At 38.3% G+C, this 17,463-nt stretch overlaps 1 protein-coding gene across 1 annotated transcript; it reads left to right on the top strand.

Moving 5' to 3' along the window:
* The first annotated feature begins 245 nt into the window (after positions 1 to 245).
* Positions 246 to 16,040, top strand: LOC149281542 (transcription factor GATA-4-like). The gene is given in 9 exon segments (XM_089499197.1): positions 246 to 296; positions 298 to 508; positions 511 to 575; positions 577 to 766; positions 12,414 to 12,580; positions 14,302 to 14,427; positions 14,780 to 14,864; positions 15,291 to 15,421; positions 15,888 to 16,040. Coding segments are annotated over 9 exon segments (1,179 nt in total).
* Positions 16,041 to 17,463: the final 1,423 nt, after the last annotated feature.

Below are 17,463 nucleotides of genomic sequence, written 5' to 3'. Positions count from 1 at the left end.
TCATAATAAACTTGGACACTGAAGAAGAGAGGATGGACGTGTGTGACCTTCTGAATTGGTGATTGCCTGCGGACTTATCCTTGGACTTCATTGCAGCTGAGATCGAGCCTCTGAGGTACTGGGATCCAGCCTGAGATACTGGGATCCAGCCTGAGATACTGGCTCAAGCTTTTTCTTCAGGGTAGATTACTGGAGAGAACTCTTTGGAATTCTGGTGGCACTGGGGACGTCTGAAGATTCCAAGGATGTATCAAAGTCTAGCAATGTCTGCAAACCATGCCCCACCGTCTTATGAAGGGGGCTGGTAGCTTCATGCACAGCCCTGCTACCTCCTCTCCTGTGTATGTACCCACCTCTAGGGTCTCATCCATGATACCCAGCCTTCCCTATCTTCAGACCGGCGGCTCCTCTCAACAAGCCAGCCCAGTGTCTGGCCACAATATGTGGGCGCAGGCTGGAGCAGAGTCTTCTCCTTACAATCAAGGATCTTCTCACACACCGGTATCTCCAAGTTCTCCTTCTCCTCCAGTCCTCCCATCTCAGCACCCTCCAGCCGGGAGGTGTCTTACAGCAGCCCCCCTGGCTCTATCAGCTAATGGCAGGGAGCAGTACAGCAGGGGGCTCAGTGCCACCTACTCCAGTCCTTATCCTGCCTATGTTACCCCTGATATGGGTGCTGCTTGGACTACTGCCCCCTTCGACAGCACCATGCTTCACAGCCTGCAGAACAGGGGAGGTGCAGGCACCCCACGACACCCCAACATAGGTAAGATCTGGAGATTTCTATTGGCATCTTATTGTGTGAAAATCCTTATATTATTATTATTATTATTTATATATTTATTTTCTTAATATGTAATTTTAAGGGAAAAATCCTAGCAACCAGGAATAATATTCCATTATTTATGGGCAGCATCATAGAATCGGTTCACTCTGGTTAAAACTATTTTAATCCTATACATACAATGTAAAAGTAAAATGTATATTTGCTATACCTGTTATATTAACGTTATACCATATATAATTCCCCTCTTTGTAAATACAGGTCTATATTAAAATTATTGATTCAAAATAAATATTTTCGAAAGACTTTAAATTGTGCTATAGGAATCAGGCAGAACTGGGATAATTGAGTTTATTAGAATTTATGTATAGATCAAACAAAAATACAGTGATTTTCAAGAAGATTAATGATTTAAAAGGTATAGGCAAATTTAATTTATAACAATATTATTAGTTGAGGAACAGAATAACATTAGAGTAAATGCTATATAAATGTACAAATTAAAATGAAAACAAAAATGATTTATTTCTCGCTTTTGGATATGTAGACACGACTTGTTAATATTAGTTTTAAGCATTTATTTAAAATTTCAATTTGTAGTTAAAAATTTTAATTTCTCCTACAGTTTGTCCTGTATGCAGATGCTAAAAAAGATAAAATTTAGTGATTTATTTAAAATTGCAATTTGTCCACAAATTGTCCAATATGCTTTAAGGAGCCACTTCCTATGAGACAGCAGTCTGTTACATGGTTAAATGTGTTAACAGATACATTGTGTCTTTTGTTGCAATATATTTTGGATGACAATTGCAAAACCTGTTCATTTTAATTTAAAATACATGTTCATTTACTGTATTTTCATGAATAGGGGAACTGATGAACAATGTAACAAAATTGTAACAACATTCTGAGAGATTTCTGTGTTAATATGCTCTTTGTGTGTACAGAATTAGTAATTATTTTTTGTGGTTGCATGTACACAACCATTACAATCATACATGCACACACTTATTTATATATTAGTTTAATGAATGCATGGACAGGTCTCTGTAACCTATAGAATTATGTAGAAATATGTTTTAAAAAATATAGTGATATATTGTATTTTTTTAAAAAAATTTGTCATATTAATTATTAGTTGAGCTATAAAAAGGGGTCCCATAGGTTTTCCATATGGTTGTATATGCGCCGCTGTAGCAGTCTTTGGAATTCGATTTTTTCATTCTGTTTAAAGCCTCGGACAGAACTTCAAGTATAGGCTTTGGCACGTCAGCCACGGATGAGTTTGTAGGAGTTATCACAGCAGATTGGAGTTATTCACATTGATTGCATATCTAAACCTAGTGACTTGGGCCTTGGCCCCATTGAGTCTTTGGGGAAGTTTTTTAAGTTGCTTAAAGACAGGGATGATTTAGGAATAGGTATGAGAACATGGAGTCTGCCATCAGAACTGACCCATTCGGTCCCATCTAGTCGCCCTTTTTTCCTGCTGTAAAGACTCAAAACCTTAATCAGTCGTTGGTCTGGTCTTAGATTCAGGATCCATATGCATATCTCATGCATGTTTAATACCCTCACTGTACCCTCTACTGCTTCTGCTGGAAGGCTGTTCCACTTATCTACCACCCTAGTGATTAGGGCTCTTGGGTAATTGGCTGTCATGGATTGTAAAACAACCTTCCCTCATTATTTCTTGTTTTAGCAAAAAGTCCATCCTAATAGCTAAGACTAATTGGTCAATAATTGTTTTTTGGTCCTGGGGGTAGCTAAGCTGTCCAGGCCTTATGCCCCGAAGATAATCTCAAAATTCACCCACCTTGGCGGCTCAACTAGTGATCATTGGAGGAGGGGGCATCTCGGGGCAAGGTGTCCTAGGTGGTGAATAACCAAGCAGGAGACTTTTGCTTCCACCACAGCCAATATATCTTCTCTTACAGCCTGCTGGTCTGCAAACATGGAAATTCAGTTAAGTTATGACATCATAGCCCGTAACTCTGAATCTCCAGCAAGTGCAGGCCAGCAGGGAGCACGAGGAGAGATATTCATGCTGGTGGTGGACAATGATTTTTCTGTTCCTGACCAGCTTGATGTCCAATTCATTATCTATATCTATCTATCTATCTATCTATCTATCTATTGGATGTAAGGGAGTCCATGCTATCACTATTCTCATAAAATGAAATTAAGTTCAATGACCCATGACAAATGTCCCTTATGTTAGTAAATGTCACACTATGGATAATTGTCGGGCAGAGTAGCCCTAGGTAGACGCCTCTTTCACTGGGACAGGGCAGATGTAGCTTCAACATATTTTTACATGGCTTCCAGTTCCATCTGACCCAGAGCCAATCTATCCGCTTCGCCCCAAATTTATTGGCCAAATCGGACAATTATGACAAGTCCTAAAACTGCTAATGCAATAAGTTATTAATAGCAGGGATTGAAGGTCACGCTAGTTGTCTTAAAGCGACCCAGTCCCAAAATGTAGTTTTTCTTTGTTATTCATCTTTCACAGACCAACACATTTGCAGTATCATGCTAGGTACACTAAAGAGAAGGCTCACATGATTAGATTGTAAGCTCTTGGGCTCAGGGCATTCCTTTGTTCCAGTATATCCAAACAGAAAATATCCACATTTATAAATACATGTGTAACATCTGCATGTTCTTTGAAGAGTCTCAACATATTTAGTAAATATGGTGGTCTTTCTCCAGAGTACAATAATCAAAATAAATGCTTTAGAAACCCACCTTATGTGTATAAGAAGTGACTCTGGAATCTCAAAGTGGTCTTATAACCATAGCAACCTGTTGATGGGGCGATTCTATTTGTTATAGCGGTAAGATCGTGTTTCACATCTAGCACTTGTTATACATAGCCTACAATATACAGTAACCCATGAGATATACCATTTAAAGGTGCTGTTCCACTTAGACAAACCTAAAATTGTCATTTTAAGCAGAAAAAACATAGATGCCTGAAAAAGTTTGTTTCAGTTTCTATGGCAACAATATACGAGTACCTGCTTTTGTGTCACATGGCAATTAAAAATTCCCTGTGTACATAATACTATATATATATATATATATATATATATATATAAATAGCCCCTTTCCCCCCCCAAAAAAAACCCAATAGGTTTTACACTTCTCAGAACAGGAGCCATTATTTTTAACCCCTTAAGGATTTGCGAAAGCGACTGTCTAATTGTCTATTGAGACAATACCCAACGGGATCTGGTCATTCCCACTAAACGTTCTCTTCTAGTTCCACTAGTGGCGCCTTCTGAAAGAACAAGGGTGACATTCAGACGTCTTGGACAATTGTTCAGTATTGTTGCAATCAACAAACAATGGTTATTAAATCTAATTATGCAAACGAGATTTCATTTGCAATGGAAAAGCAAACTTTAAAGGGGGGCTAAATAAACAATTCGGCTTTAATGAGATGTCACAAGCATATGTAATGAAGTCATTTTGAAATGATTATCAAAGAAAAACAAGTTAAAACCCACAGAGATCACATAAAGGTAACTCTTGGATATTCAAATAATGCAAAAACAAAATTAAAAAGTACTATTAAAACTAAAGTTGTGTAAAATTCAGGCGTTATGTGCTTGGCCCTTCTAGTGATCCAACATTTCTCTAATTATATTGGGGTAAATTCATTGTATAAATTATGATCTATACATTATGCAGAGCCCAGGGAGTTTATTGCGGGACGTTTATCTATAGTTACATGGGGGCTCTTTTTATTGGATTGAGGGTAAATCGATTACATGTCATCATACAGTGTGCCACTACAGCCCGCACACAAAAGCTAAAACACTTTTTAAATATATTAAACTATTATCGAAATCTAGAATAGACTAGAAATCCAGAATAATCAAAATCTAGAAACGTAGAATCTGCCGCAAATCGGCCCCATTCGGCCCCTGTCTAGTCGCCTGTTTTTCATGCTGTAAACATTAATCGGTCGTTGGTCTCGTCTTATGCCGATCCCATGCATATTTAAATTCTCTTACTATATTAGCAACCCATCTATTGATCTTGTAGGAGCCGCGAGCAGCTGTCGGCGACCAGATCACTGTGTGCCAGCAGGCTGTGCCAGTTGCCAGAGAAAGCAGCTTGTAACTTCTAAAGTGCAAGCTGCTTTCTCAAAATTTTAGGGGTGCATTGGAAAAAATTACCTTTTAGGCTAACTAATATGTTAGAAGTATAAAAAAATAATTAAACACTCAATGGTTAACCCCTTAATGACAAAGCCCGTACATGTACGGGCTCAAAATGCATTGTTTTCAATGGGTTCAGGGACCGCCCATTGTCCTTAGGGGGTTAAAATAACAACTATTATTATTATTGAATAATAATAACTATATATATATATATATATATTCACAGGGGAAAGCTCTGGGACTTGAAAGGTTAATGAGCTGACGCTCATGATCCATGCTGTTAACCCCTTTGTTGACAGGATAGATTTTCAGTGACAAAATACCTTTGGAAGTGTGCATATCCCTGAGATAAGTGGACTTTGTGTTATTTTTGAAACACACAGTAATACATATATGGCCCTCTGATATCATTAGCGTGTAAACTTCATGTGAAGGTTTTCCATAGTGTGAAGTCACATAAACAGATAAGGGATATAGAAGCTACTCAGTCCAAAGCTATAGAACCTCGAGGACTGGAGCATAGGTTTAGGACTTTGTTTATCAGTCACACAGTAATAAAGTCATCAGGATAAAAGGGAATTACCTTACTGAGGGTTTCCAAAGCAGGCTGTAACGTAATTAACACTTTTCCTGAATTCTGGATAACCGAGTGACAAAGTACAAGTTCTTAAATGATATAGGAGACGTCTTCTGAATTTATACTAAAACAGGTTATGTAGTTCTAGATTACCCCCAAAATGTTCTGCGAGCTCGGCTTTTATATTTTTATTATACATTTCTCCTTTAAATCAGTAATAATGATGAGAACAAGCCACCTAATGTCGTTTTTGGGGTTCATTTTGGCAAATTGCATGTTTTTAACCGGGGCTAATTTTCCACCATGAAATAGTGCTGTTTATTTGAGTCAGCGGCCTGATATTTAAGTTAGAAAGCCATTTTCCTGCTGTTTCTATACACATTATCGGGGCTTTTAGGGCTGTAGAACCCTGCAATACCCTCATACCCAGCAAACATTCCGACCTCCTAGAAAAGAGGGGCGTCTGGGGAGGAAAGAGGGATTTGGGTGCCAAATAGGGGACTGGTTGAACTAAACAGGGGCACTTAGGAAGTATGATTTAAGGAAGTAAATGAGAACATAAACATTAGAGCTGGTTTATGGTAATGGCTCGGTCATATCTAAAGAGTATTAAATATCTAAAATATTAAATGCAATGCAAAAAAATATATTTACTTATACCTAATAAAGTGTGCTGATATCTTGCTTTTATAGCCCTATAAATGCGCCCTGACTCTATTCCAAAGTTAACATACTCTGGCACTTGAAAGGTTAATGAGCTCGCATGCGCCACGTCGTTAACCCCTTTGAGAACCAGACTTTGGTACACTGAACCTGGCACTGAAACAGTTAATGCTCTGAAATACTGGGAAGTTTTAGGGGGTTTTTTTTTGGGGGGGGATGTCTAAATACTCTTTCCCCTTTTTTAATGAAATGCGTTCGGGTTCAATGGAAGCGGATCGATAGCATCTCATCGTGGGTTAATAGTAATCGCAAAATAAACTCCCAAGTCTCAAAGTTCATCCAAGTTCTGCAACGTTTCAAAAAAAAAACAAACAAAAAAAAAAAAACATTCAAAGCCAGGAACCTTTCATTGATCCGTTCGGAGCAGGTGGGAGTTTGAACCTGTCTGCTGTCTAATTCTACTTGTTCAAATTATGTTCTTATCTGAAGCGTTGCCTATCTAATAATATACGCATTTAAGATAAAAAAAAAAAGTTCAACCAACCGAGTTAGAAAGCGGCGTCTGAGTAATATAAAAAATATTTTGCTACTTTTTTTACTTAATGAACAAAAATAGCCTGATAATGGATGAAGCTGAATCAGAAATACTTAATTAAACATTTATGGCCCATCAATTTTCACATGTCGGTATATAATTGCTATATTAGGAATATAGAGGGTGGTAGATAAGTGGAACAGCCTCCCAGCAGATGTGGTAGATACAGATTCTGTATATATAAAGCACTTGAACATTTTAATATAATGATATATAATGATATATATATATATATATATATATATCATTATATTAAAATGTTCAAGTGCTTTATGATATTAACTATTATATTTAATTACAATAGATAAAAAAACATGCTATTTTGGACTAGAATTAATTAAATGCAGAATTAATTTAATTCTAAAATAAACGCTCTCCCATTTAAAAGAAACATGTGTGACACCTGGAAGAACACGTGTAAATGTTAATAATGTAGGTCGATTGAGCAGAAAAAAAGATAAATTTGGGGTAAAAGCAGAATTGACATCGAAGACAAATGATTCTGACAACGTAGAATGTAAAGCATGTAGTAAGTGAGTCTGGTAAATGGGACGTTTTGGGGGCAGATGGGGGTCTAAGGGGCAACGTGTTTAAGAGATGGAAGGTCCTTTCTGTTCTTAAATAGAGGTTTTTCGCTTAAAAGAATGTTGCTTTTACCTTTCTCCGACATTATAAACAAATGCCTGCCAGAGCCCTAATGGAAGCCACTTTCACTGGGTGCATAGAAAGGCCAGCCTCGAGAAGTTGGTGTGAGGACAGAAAAAAAAAGCCTAGATTACTAATACGAAATACTTTCTATCTTAGGTTGGTCTTCCATAAATATATCACCTTCCCTTTTCCAACCTTCGCTGTAATGTAAGGAACCTTTAATTTAATGAGCGTCTGGTAGATAAGTGGAACAGCCTCCCAGCAGAGGTGGTAGAGGCTAATATAGTCATGAGATAGACATACGGCTCCGGAATCTAAACTAAAAAAAAACACAGGTACATTTGTGCCAATAGGTCCTCTCCATTCTCTAAACATCTAGCTATTATTTTTTCTATTTAATCGCATATAGTTCTATATTTTAAGCTAATTAGCAGCATTGGAAGTGTAATCATTAGAAAAAAAAAACAACTAAGGAAAATATCAGTTTCCAGGATTTAAAAATAGTTTTACAAAAAACATTGCTTAAGAATAAAGTTTTTTTGAAACCTAAAAGAGATGCTGGGTCTTGGAAGGACTCGGGCCTTCAGCTGAATGGCTGCCCATAATTATCTATTGAAGATGCATAAGATAATTATCTGATAGATCGCTACTTTTGATAAGTTCTCCATATATCAGTAGAGGCCATAGGAGATTCCTTAAGCTCCATATAGAAGCTCCAGCTACGGTATGAAGAGATTCTAAAGGGAATTATTGGATCCATCAGATTCCAAGCACTGAGGGGCAGGGGCAGAAGTATGAGAGACAAGGCGCCCCAGGGTGGGACATTTTTGGGGTCCACAGCCGGGCTATAAAAAAAATTCCATTAAATAGAACACAAAATTTAGCTGTTTTGAAGACTTTTCCCCTAAAAAAGTGGCTTCTTTCTCCAAATGGTTCTAGGGTCCACAAGATTAGACCTCCTAGCAGCATTATATGATGCAAGAAGGTTCATGAAGCCCCCAAAAAGTCCCTAGTCATCTGTGAACACTAGCAAAGGGTTAAGGGGAGAAAAAAAAATTGCCCCTAATATTTTTTAGTTTTTCTTAAAATCTCACTGGGAAAAAAAATCATGAATTTCATTCATCATTGTGTTTTTATTCACTGTGATCTGCGTCAATTTTTTCAAAATATTAAATTTAAAATAATATATATAATATAAATATAAAAATATTAAATTTAATATAATATGGTTTATCTCTGTCCTTGGCATTTTTTTTGCTAAACCTCTGAAGTTACAAGATCCCCCACTTTTTTTTCTCTGTAAGAAAAAAATTTGAAGTTAAAGAAATTTGCATAGGGTCCCTTTAAAATTTTATTCGCAATGGACTATGGATTGAATTTGGATATTTTTTGGCCGCAGCTTGAAATAAATGTTCTATCCCCAAATTACCGTATTCATAGACATTATCATAATGATTTAAATGTAGTCGCTGCAAAGATATCGTGGAGACGGTAGTTTATCTTTTGTTTAATTCAGCTTTTAAGATTTTTCGCTACCCTTTTTAGCTAATAATTCCTTGGCTTTTTTTTTGATGATAAACAAAACCCTGGCCAGTTTTAAATGTCTGTAATTTTTTTTCCAGATAGCGAAGGGCTACACTGGGTGAAATGTGATGTCCCAGACACACACTGCAAACCTTGCTTTGGGGTGGAAAAACTTGTTTTTTTTGGTTACTAGAAAAGAGTACATCTGGTGATATTTGATATTTTTACCCCAAAATGTACTAAAATTGTAGAATGCATTTAAAAAATATGAGCTCATTTCTTAATAACTTTTTTTGCCACTTATCAAGTGGATCACCCTTCCATCAATTCCAGGTGTTCTGTACCTACCCATTATGGACTCCTAGAAACATAGAATCTGCCTGCAGATCGGCCCCATTCGGCCCCCATCTAGTCGCCTGTTTTTCCTGCTGTAAAGACTCAAATTAAGGACCCATATACTTACCCCATGCATGTTTAAATACCCTCTATATCAGTTGCTACCAGCACTGCTGGGCAGCTGCCCCATCTATCTATAACCCTATCAGTAAAGCAGCATATTACTACCTGTTTAGATACCCATGTGAATTTGAATTCTGCGTGTCCAATTCCAGGTCGAGTTGCAAAATTCCTAAGGAATGTTGCTTTGTTTCTGATGACTTGTCACATGTTTTTGTCAATCCCGTTTCGTATGAGCAAATATTTTGTTTTGCCAAAAGTATTGAGCAACCCTTATAGTAGATTACGAAACATTCGCTATCGGTATATATACTACAAGGGCATCAGGACATTGTAGTTACCGGGGGAGGATTCTGCTATGGGTGGTAACAGACTAGGTGGCATGTATGGTTGTATATATATATATATATATATATATATTGTATATATATGGTATATAATAAACTATGTACTGATTTTGAAGCTTGTGTATAGATCAAAAGGGAATTTTCTACAGCTTTGTGAGATCACTGCGAGTCCCCATAAGCAAAGAAACTTCAACAGAGAACCTTAAATTTGCACTCGGGGATATCTGGCGGTCTAAAAAAAATTGCAATTTTAACTTAGATCCTTTGGTTTCTACAACTCATTGTAATCCTTCCAGTCTATTTATTATGTGCTTTTTATGTCATATTCACTTGTCCTAAACACTGTTTAGGTGACATATTTCCCAAATTCTGAATTTGGAGGAATTACACCCCAGTGTGCACGGCAGCCCGAGTCTCACTACATAAATAAACCGCACATACAATGCTTGGGTCATCTGCATAGAATTACTTAATCACCTGAGAAATGTCAGGTGTCCGACTGAGAAATGACCTTGTTAGAGATCATTTGTAAAAAAAAAAACCAAAAAACACAGATATTTATTTTGGATTTTCACTCTATTGTTCATTGGTAGACAATTGATTGCACCCAAATGTCAATTTCAATACGCGCCCACATAAAAAAACCAACACCAATAGTAAAAAAAAAAGTGAGGTCCCTAATATTCACACTTCATCTGCCATTTCTGTTTATATAGTACAATGTATTTATTTATTTACATTGACGCAAGAGAAAGGTGACCACTGTCACCTCTACTAATTTGACATTGCTGTGCTGTGGTGTATTGGATAATAAAATTGCATGGACAGTATTGTATTAAAGCATGCAAATATACATAGTGACATTTTAACAGTTATCAATACAGAATGTGGAAAGTAAGTCATAAGGGGAGGGTGATAGATGAGTGGAACAACCTCCCAGCAGAAGTGGCAGAGGGTAATACAGTGAGGAGATTTAAACATGCATGGGATAGGCATATGGCTCCTGAATCTAAGACGAGACCAACAACTGATTAAGGTTTGAGTCCTTACAGCAGGAGAAACAGGCAGACTAGATGGGGCCGAATAGGGCTGACTGGCCATCAGATTCTATGTTTCTATGGGATTTGACGTCAACGAATGTGCTTTGGATTTTGCATTACATCATATAGAATATATGTTATAATCAAAATGAATAAACTATTTTCTAATTAAGTAAAAAAATATATATTTTTTTTTGGAGTATAACAACGCATGCGCAGCATTCGCTTAAATAAGTAATCCTGTCCTTAGCCTTTAGTCTTCCATACATCCTCGTCGTTATAATGAAGGCTCTCATCGCTCTTGATATCTACGATCTCCATCTTTAAAAAGCCCTACGAGAAACGAGGTACTTTTTTTTCCGCTTATAACCTAGATCTGTCCATCTGTGGGCTCAGATCTGTGAAAAAGGGAAATTGTTGGCCACTGGTAATGGAGCCCTGGAGAGGAAAGATTCCTGTAATTGCCATTGTTTCGAATCCCGGGGGATATGTCCAAGCATCTTGAAGTCTATAGAGGCATTTCCTTCCCTGTCTGCTGGTAGAAGAAGGGGAGTAAAGGGGTTGGGGGTGGTTTATGTCAAAAAAGCTCATAATGACAGGATTTAAAGCCCCGTTAAGTAGCGAAGAGCCATAAAGACAAGCTGGAGCTGCAAGTTCAAATCACAGACATTCTTAAGAAAATATTAGCGAAGGAAAAAGAAAACGCCACTGTTAGCAATGGAGATTTTGGTTACTTTAGTAACTGGCGTTGCATTGACTCCTTCAGGGGCTGAAAGGGTGGGCAATGCATTAACACAATAATCCAGCGCTCGGTGGGTTAATGTAAAAGAGGCCCAACTAGAAAGCGTTAACATGATTTGTGGGATCCTAATGATACCGGCTTGGAATGTACATTTGTTAGAAAATGAAAGTGAATGTAATCAACAGAAATCCTGGATGGGCTCGCGGTATTTGTGTAGAAATATGTTGGGGGCTGGGCGTTAAACGGGATTCTGGCGCAAAGTCGGAATGGCGCAATCAGATGGATTTATTTTTTTTTAAAAACATAACCTCCATTGTGTGTGAGTTCACTCATGAATAAACCTGAGAATGCCCCAGATTCGACCTACTTGAGCACTGTGGGTGGATTTCAGGGAAGTTCGCAGGTATGCTCATGACCCTCTGCCCCTAATATTGGATACAAATAGTAATTTATTTTGATAATCACAGATATGCTGTATTTTTTATGACTATTGGCACATCATTTTAGGATTATGATTCCCGAGTCACCTGTCCTCATGCAAATAAATCATGGATTGTTTTGGGTCCACTATGTAAATACAATATAACATTTATCTGCTAGCTGCATTACATCATTGATTTGATCGTACAAGTCGGTAGGATATCTAATGCGGGCATTGAAACCTGCACTCTCCCAGCGGGCTAAAAAATGGGCAGACTAGATGGACTCTATGGTTCTTATCTGCTGTCAAACTTTATTGTTTCACATTAGACCTTTAAGGTTCTAATTTAGAACGCACTGGTTCTTGTTCTGGATCTTCAAAAGTATTTCCGAGAGGAGACGGGATTGTCTACTAAACGTCCTTTCTTTCATTCATTCACAGAGTTCTTCGATGACTTCTCAGAGGGGCGAGAATGCGTCAACTGCGGAGCGATGTCAACCCCTCTGTGGAGGAGAGATGGTACCGGCCATTATCTATGCAACGCCTGCGGACTGTACCACAAGATGAACGGAATCAACCGGCCATTGATCAAGCCCCAGCGAAGACTAGTAAGTGACATGGTAATATTTCCCAGCATTCATCTGGGGGGGCTGCATCGTGATTGACTGCTCAATGCTTGACGTTTTAGATGTTTGTACATGATTTAAAAGCAGCCTGTTTGTTCCACCATGGTCTGTAGGGTTGTGATGCCCAGCTCTGGTTGGGTCTTGAAGGTCTGCTAGGGTTCAGGTCCTGAAGAACTCATGATTACCATCTTTATTGTCCATGATGTTCTGGTTTGAGAGAGAGAGACGTGGACTACCATCTCCGGTCTATAACGCCATTTACAACCAGGTTATATCAGAGACCAAAGAGCACCGAAATGCACGTTGTCAGCTTCTCCTGAACCTGTCCTCGACATCACCGTGATCTTGGAAGGAGCGAGGTGGAGCAGTGGGACATGATGACTTCTAGATACCTTGTGGATAATAGGTCCACTTCTGCGCACTTTGACACTCCACATATTCACAGTCTCCAAAAATAGCCTACAGATAGCTGACGTAGTGAATTTTACACCGTATGTTCAACATGTACATGGATGTACAGTAGGACCCGTCTCAAAGTCCTTAAACGTGATTAGTGTTTGACACTTTACATCTATTCCACTATCTTAAAAACCACAAAGGTCGCTCCATCGTAGCCCCAAGGGCATCTTTTACCCGTAAACAGAGGTACCTTCACTAAAGTTACACTGGTCCTATCCTGAAGCCTTTTAAAAAGCAATATATATGTGTTAGAAACTTCCTGTTCAGAAGATCTGCAGATTATTCCTCCCCATTTGGTTATTTTTTGAGTGTAATGGGGGTGGGGGCAGATGCACAGGGACGCTATTACCCAAGGTGACCCTTTCCCGAGTCCGGGGAAGCTGTAACCCTTTGTTACAGACAGAAACATGTGTAAATGCAGCATAAATGTTTACAGGCTGTGTATTTGAATCTAACGTTGATCAGCCTCATGTGTGCGAAATAAAGAGGCCCTTTATCTCATGCTATGTGTCAATGAACGTGTGCTCCATTATTTTATATAGGGGAGTTTTTTTAAATAGCTCCCCATTCCAGCAGGGCTGTGCAAGTCCCATCAACTGTTAATAGTTGTATTGCCACCTAGTGGTGGAGGCTGGAGCTGCAGTTATTTAAGCAAGGCCGACATGCATTATCTTTAGGATATGTTTCGCCTGCATAATCTGGGACCCAAATTTATACACAATAAAAATCCGCACTTTTGTATTTTCTATGAATATAAAAACTCTAGCTACACAAAAAAAGTGCGATAGTTCCATAGGTTTAAGTCCAACGTAAAGTGTATTTCCTCTGAATTCATATATTAAACATCATATGTTTCTAATGACTGAAATTAATTACCATGAGGTACTGTTATCTCTGGCAATTAAATACACAATCTCCTATAACATAATAGAAATAATGTCAGGGGGTTAAATGAGTTATTCTAGTAAAAAAAAATTGGCCGAGGTTAAAAAGTGACAACCCTACTAGTTTTGCTTTCCAATATACTTGTATCAAGTGATATAAACTTAGTTACGAATAAACTCTTATTTATCTACAGTGATGATCGCAAATGCATTATTTATTAATATGAGCATTTTTCCTGTTGTTATTATAATTGTTTTTTTAATATATATATATGTATATGCATGTATTTTTTGTGATGCAGGTTGTGCGACCTCCAAGTGACACTTTTTAAGCCAAAAATGTCTTTGTTCATCTTACAGTCAGCCTCACGCCGCGTCGGCCTGTCCTGTGCCAACTGCCATACAACAACAACTACGCTTTGGCGCCGAAACGCGGAGGGGGAGCCAGTTTGTAACGCTTGCGGACTCTACATGAAGCTGCACGGGGTACGTTATCCTTGTCACCAGAACGCTGGCTGTCAACAAGTTCATGTCCATTTCATTTTTATTTTGTCAGGAGAGGGTTAATATTGACCCTATCATCTCAAACCTCACCTTTAATGGTCCTGATTTGTCCTTTACCATGTTTACAAAGCTATTTACAGGGCAGGGAATGGTCTCTGAGCCCCGAATAATGGCTGGTATTTATTGTTTTTGATTCCACAAGCATGTAACCTCTTTGTAGTTTGATCTTTTGAGACCAAAATCATAGGAGGAAAATATTAGCCCGCAATGAAAACCAAAACATTCCAATTGCGTTTCTTTCTTACTAATGGTTGCTTGTCTTTGGGGTTTCCAGGTCCCCAGACCACTGGCAATGAAAAAAGAAGGAATTCAGACAAGAAAACGTAAACCGAAGAATCTCAGCAAGTCAAAAGCTTCAGGTATGGACCACAAATTACTGAGTCATAATGCTGAAATAGCATTAAAGCCACACAATTTGACGCTACAATTGGACAACTTACACGGAGCATACCTCCCAAGTGTCCCAAGGATATTTTCAAGCAATGTCCTGCTGTCCTATCCCACTGTCTCACTTTTACTGGCAGTGGAGATCATAGGCAGATCCTGTGATCTCCTTCAACCTGTCCAGAGAGCTGTAAAATGAATTGATGTCTGTGCTGAAGTTCTCACATGGCCTTCTTGCGAGGGTTGAAAGCTGTGCATCATGAGGTGGCTCTTTGGCTATATCGAGAGGACAGTCCTGCTGGACCACATCCCCTCCTGGTTTCAGTCCAACCCTATTTGCCTCTAACCCCTTAAACATTAGCAGGTGCTTCAGCATTCACCTCCTCTCTTCTTTTCTCCAGGATCTAGTGGCAGCGATAACTTCACTCCATCCACCAGCTCAGCCAACTCCAGCGCAGCGGAAGAAATGCGTCCCATAAAGATTGAACCTGGATTGTCTCCTCCTTATGGACACTCTAGCTCCATATCCCAGGTACAGTAAAACCAACTTTCCACATGATGACGGTCCACAACAGGTGTTGTTTGCCGATGTTACTAAGAGGACTATTTGGTCCCTGTGTGAATGGGGGTTGGAGTGCCATGGTATACACAGTGCCTCTTATCTTTTTAGCATTTGCTCCTACTGTGGTACCGCTAAAACAGAATACAATCAAAATGGCATTAAAGCCTTCCATGTCTATATGTTTCCTGTAGGACATACCCGCTCCCTCCGACCAAGCTATGGGTTGGTGTAAAGAGTTGGGTCTTTTTGAGTTGTGTGACTTCTAATTCTAGACCACTCTAGGTTCATCTTTCTCATTGGTAAAACAAGCAGCTGTCGGGGTTTTGAACTGGTAGGGGTCACCTTTTTGAATCAGAATTTTGCACGAGATCAAATTAAGATAGCAAGCCCTATTTTATGTCCCTATTTTAAACTCTTACTCTACTCTTTCTTTTAGACACAATCTTTATCCGCAATCACAAGTCATGGGTCATCCCTTCATCACATGGCAGGCCTAAAGCTCTCTCCTCAAAGCCACCATTCGACCATCAACACATCTCCTCCGGCAAACTCCAAGCACGACTCCTGGAACAACTTAGTCCTAGCATAAACCTCTTCACGGCCAGTGCATTTCACCTCCTAACTTCACCTGAAGACTAGAAGCCAAGGAGAAAACAAATCTATATTATAAACTCCTTTCTAACCCAGAGATGTTATTAAGAAAGTGAAGAAGATAAAAAAAAAAACAAGTTCTCCAGAAACTTGAAATATACAGAACTAACAAATAATTTAAGGTCTGTTATTATAGTGAAGGATTGTTTATACATAAGACTTTAAAATGTTGGATAGATGATAAGAAGTATGGCTTTAACAGAGGTTTATACAGCGCAATGAGGATTCATGATTGTCCACAACCTCACCACCCTTGAGAAAGAACCCATGATTTCTTCCCAAGAATTGAAAAAAGAAAGGTCTGTCGATGCACTAGAGATATCTGGAAGACTTTGAATGCATCCTTTGTCCTTGCTGACGATGTCGTGGAGCCTGTAAAGCCAAGAAAATTAACGTTTCAAGAATCAAAATGATCGATTTTGCGTCGGGACATACACATAGAGGAAGCTGATGTCGAATTTTGGTTGCTGAATTGTGTATGATGGTCCCCGTCTTAGGCGACTCTAATGAGCTGGTTGGTGGGTTTCATGGTCGCAGGCTTACGAAAATATATCCAAATGTTTTACTAGAAGAAAATAAAAAACAGTTTTATATATCGTAAAAGTCTTTTCTCTATACACTGTAGAAATATTACTGTGTCACCGTCTACACATTGAATGCCTAAAGGAAGTAACTTTGGTTTAATAGACGCTGGTTGGCTTAGCAGACTTTCACAAAAGTGAAAGCATCATCAGAACAAGAGAAATATAATATATATAAAGAGCAACATCAAATAAAACTGGCTACCAGAGCTTGCATATACCAAATGTTATAGGTTTGCTGTTAACGACTGTGCTCAGTAGTTGTCCAAAGGCTTGCCAATTAGCAGAAGACATCTCAACCTAGATGTCCTTGCTACCTTTTCACATTTTGTTATGTTTTTTTTTTAATTTATTGTATTACCAAACTTTCCCCCGTATATCATGTGCAGTATGATATTTGAGTACAATTTGATGTCTATAGTCCTTTCAAACCTCAACAATTATTATTTTTATTTTTTTTATTATCTTTACATGGCCATACCGTTTATGACTCACATTTCTGACATTTTAAGTTGTATATTTTATTGGTAGATTTTGTTACTTGATTGTGATATGTTTTTTTGTGCCCTTTTTCATCAAAAAAAAATATCTATTCCACTTGAGGACCTGCATTTATATCCATAGAAAGTCTTTTTGCAATATCAGATATCCTTGGGGATTTAGCCCAGACCAGATGTTCTGATATTTTAATCTTGGGCAATTTTTTATATTATTTTTTCTTGTTTTTCCTGATTCGATTTTTTTTTTGTTTCTTTTTTTTGTTGGCAATATAAGTTCCGT

This window comes from Sceloporus occidentalis, unplaced genomic scaffold, assembly GCF_023333645.1.
Source record: "Sceloporus occidentalis isolate IW3139 unplaced genomic scaffold, rSceOcc1.0.p SCAF_131, whole genome shotgun sequence".
In the NCBI taxonomy this organism is placed as follows: Eukaryota; Metazoa; Chordata; class Lepidosauria; order Squamata; family Phrynosomatidae; genus Sceloporus; species Sceloporus occidentalis.
This window is presented reverse-complemented; position numbering and strand designations above follow the sequence as displayed.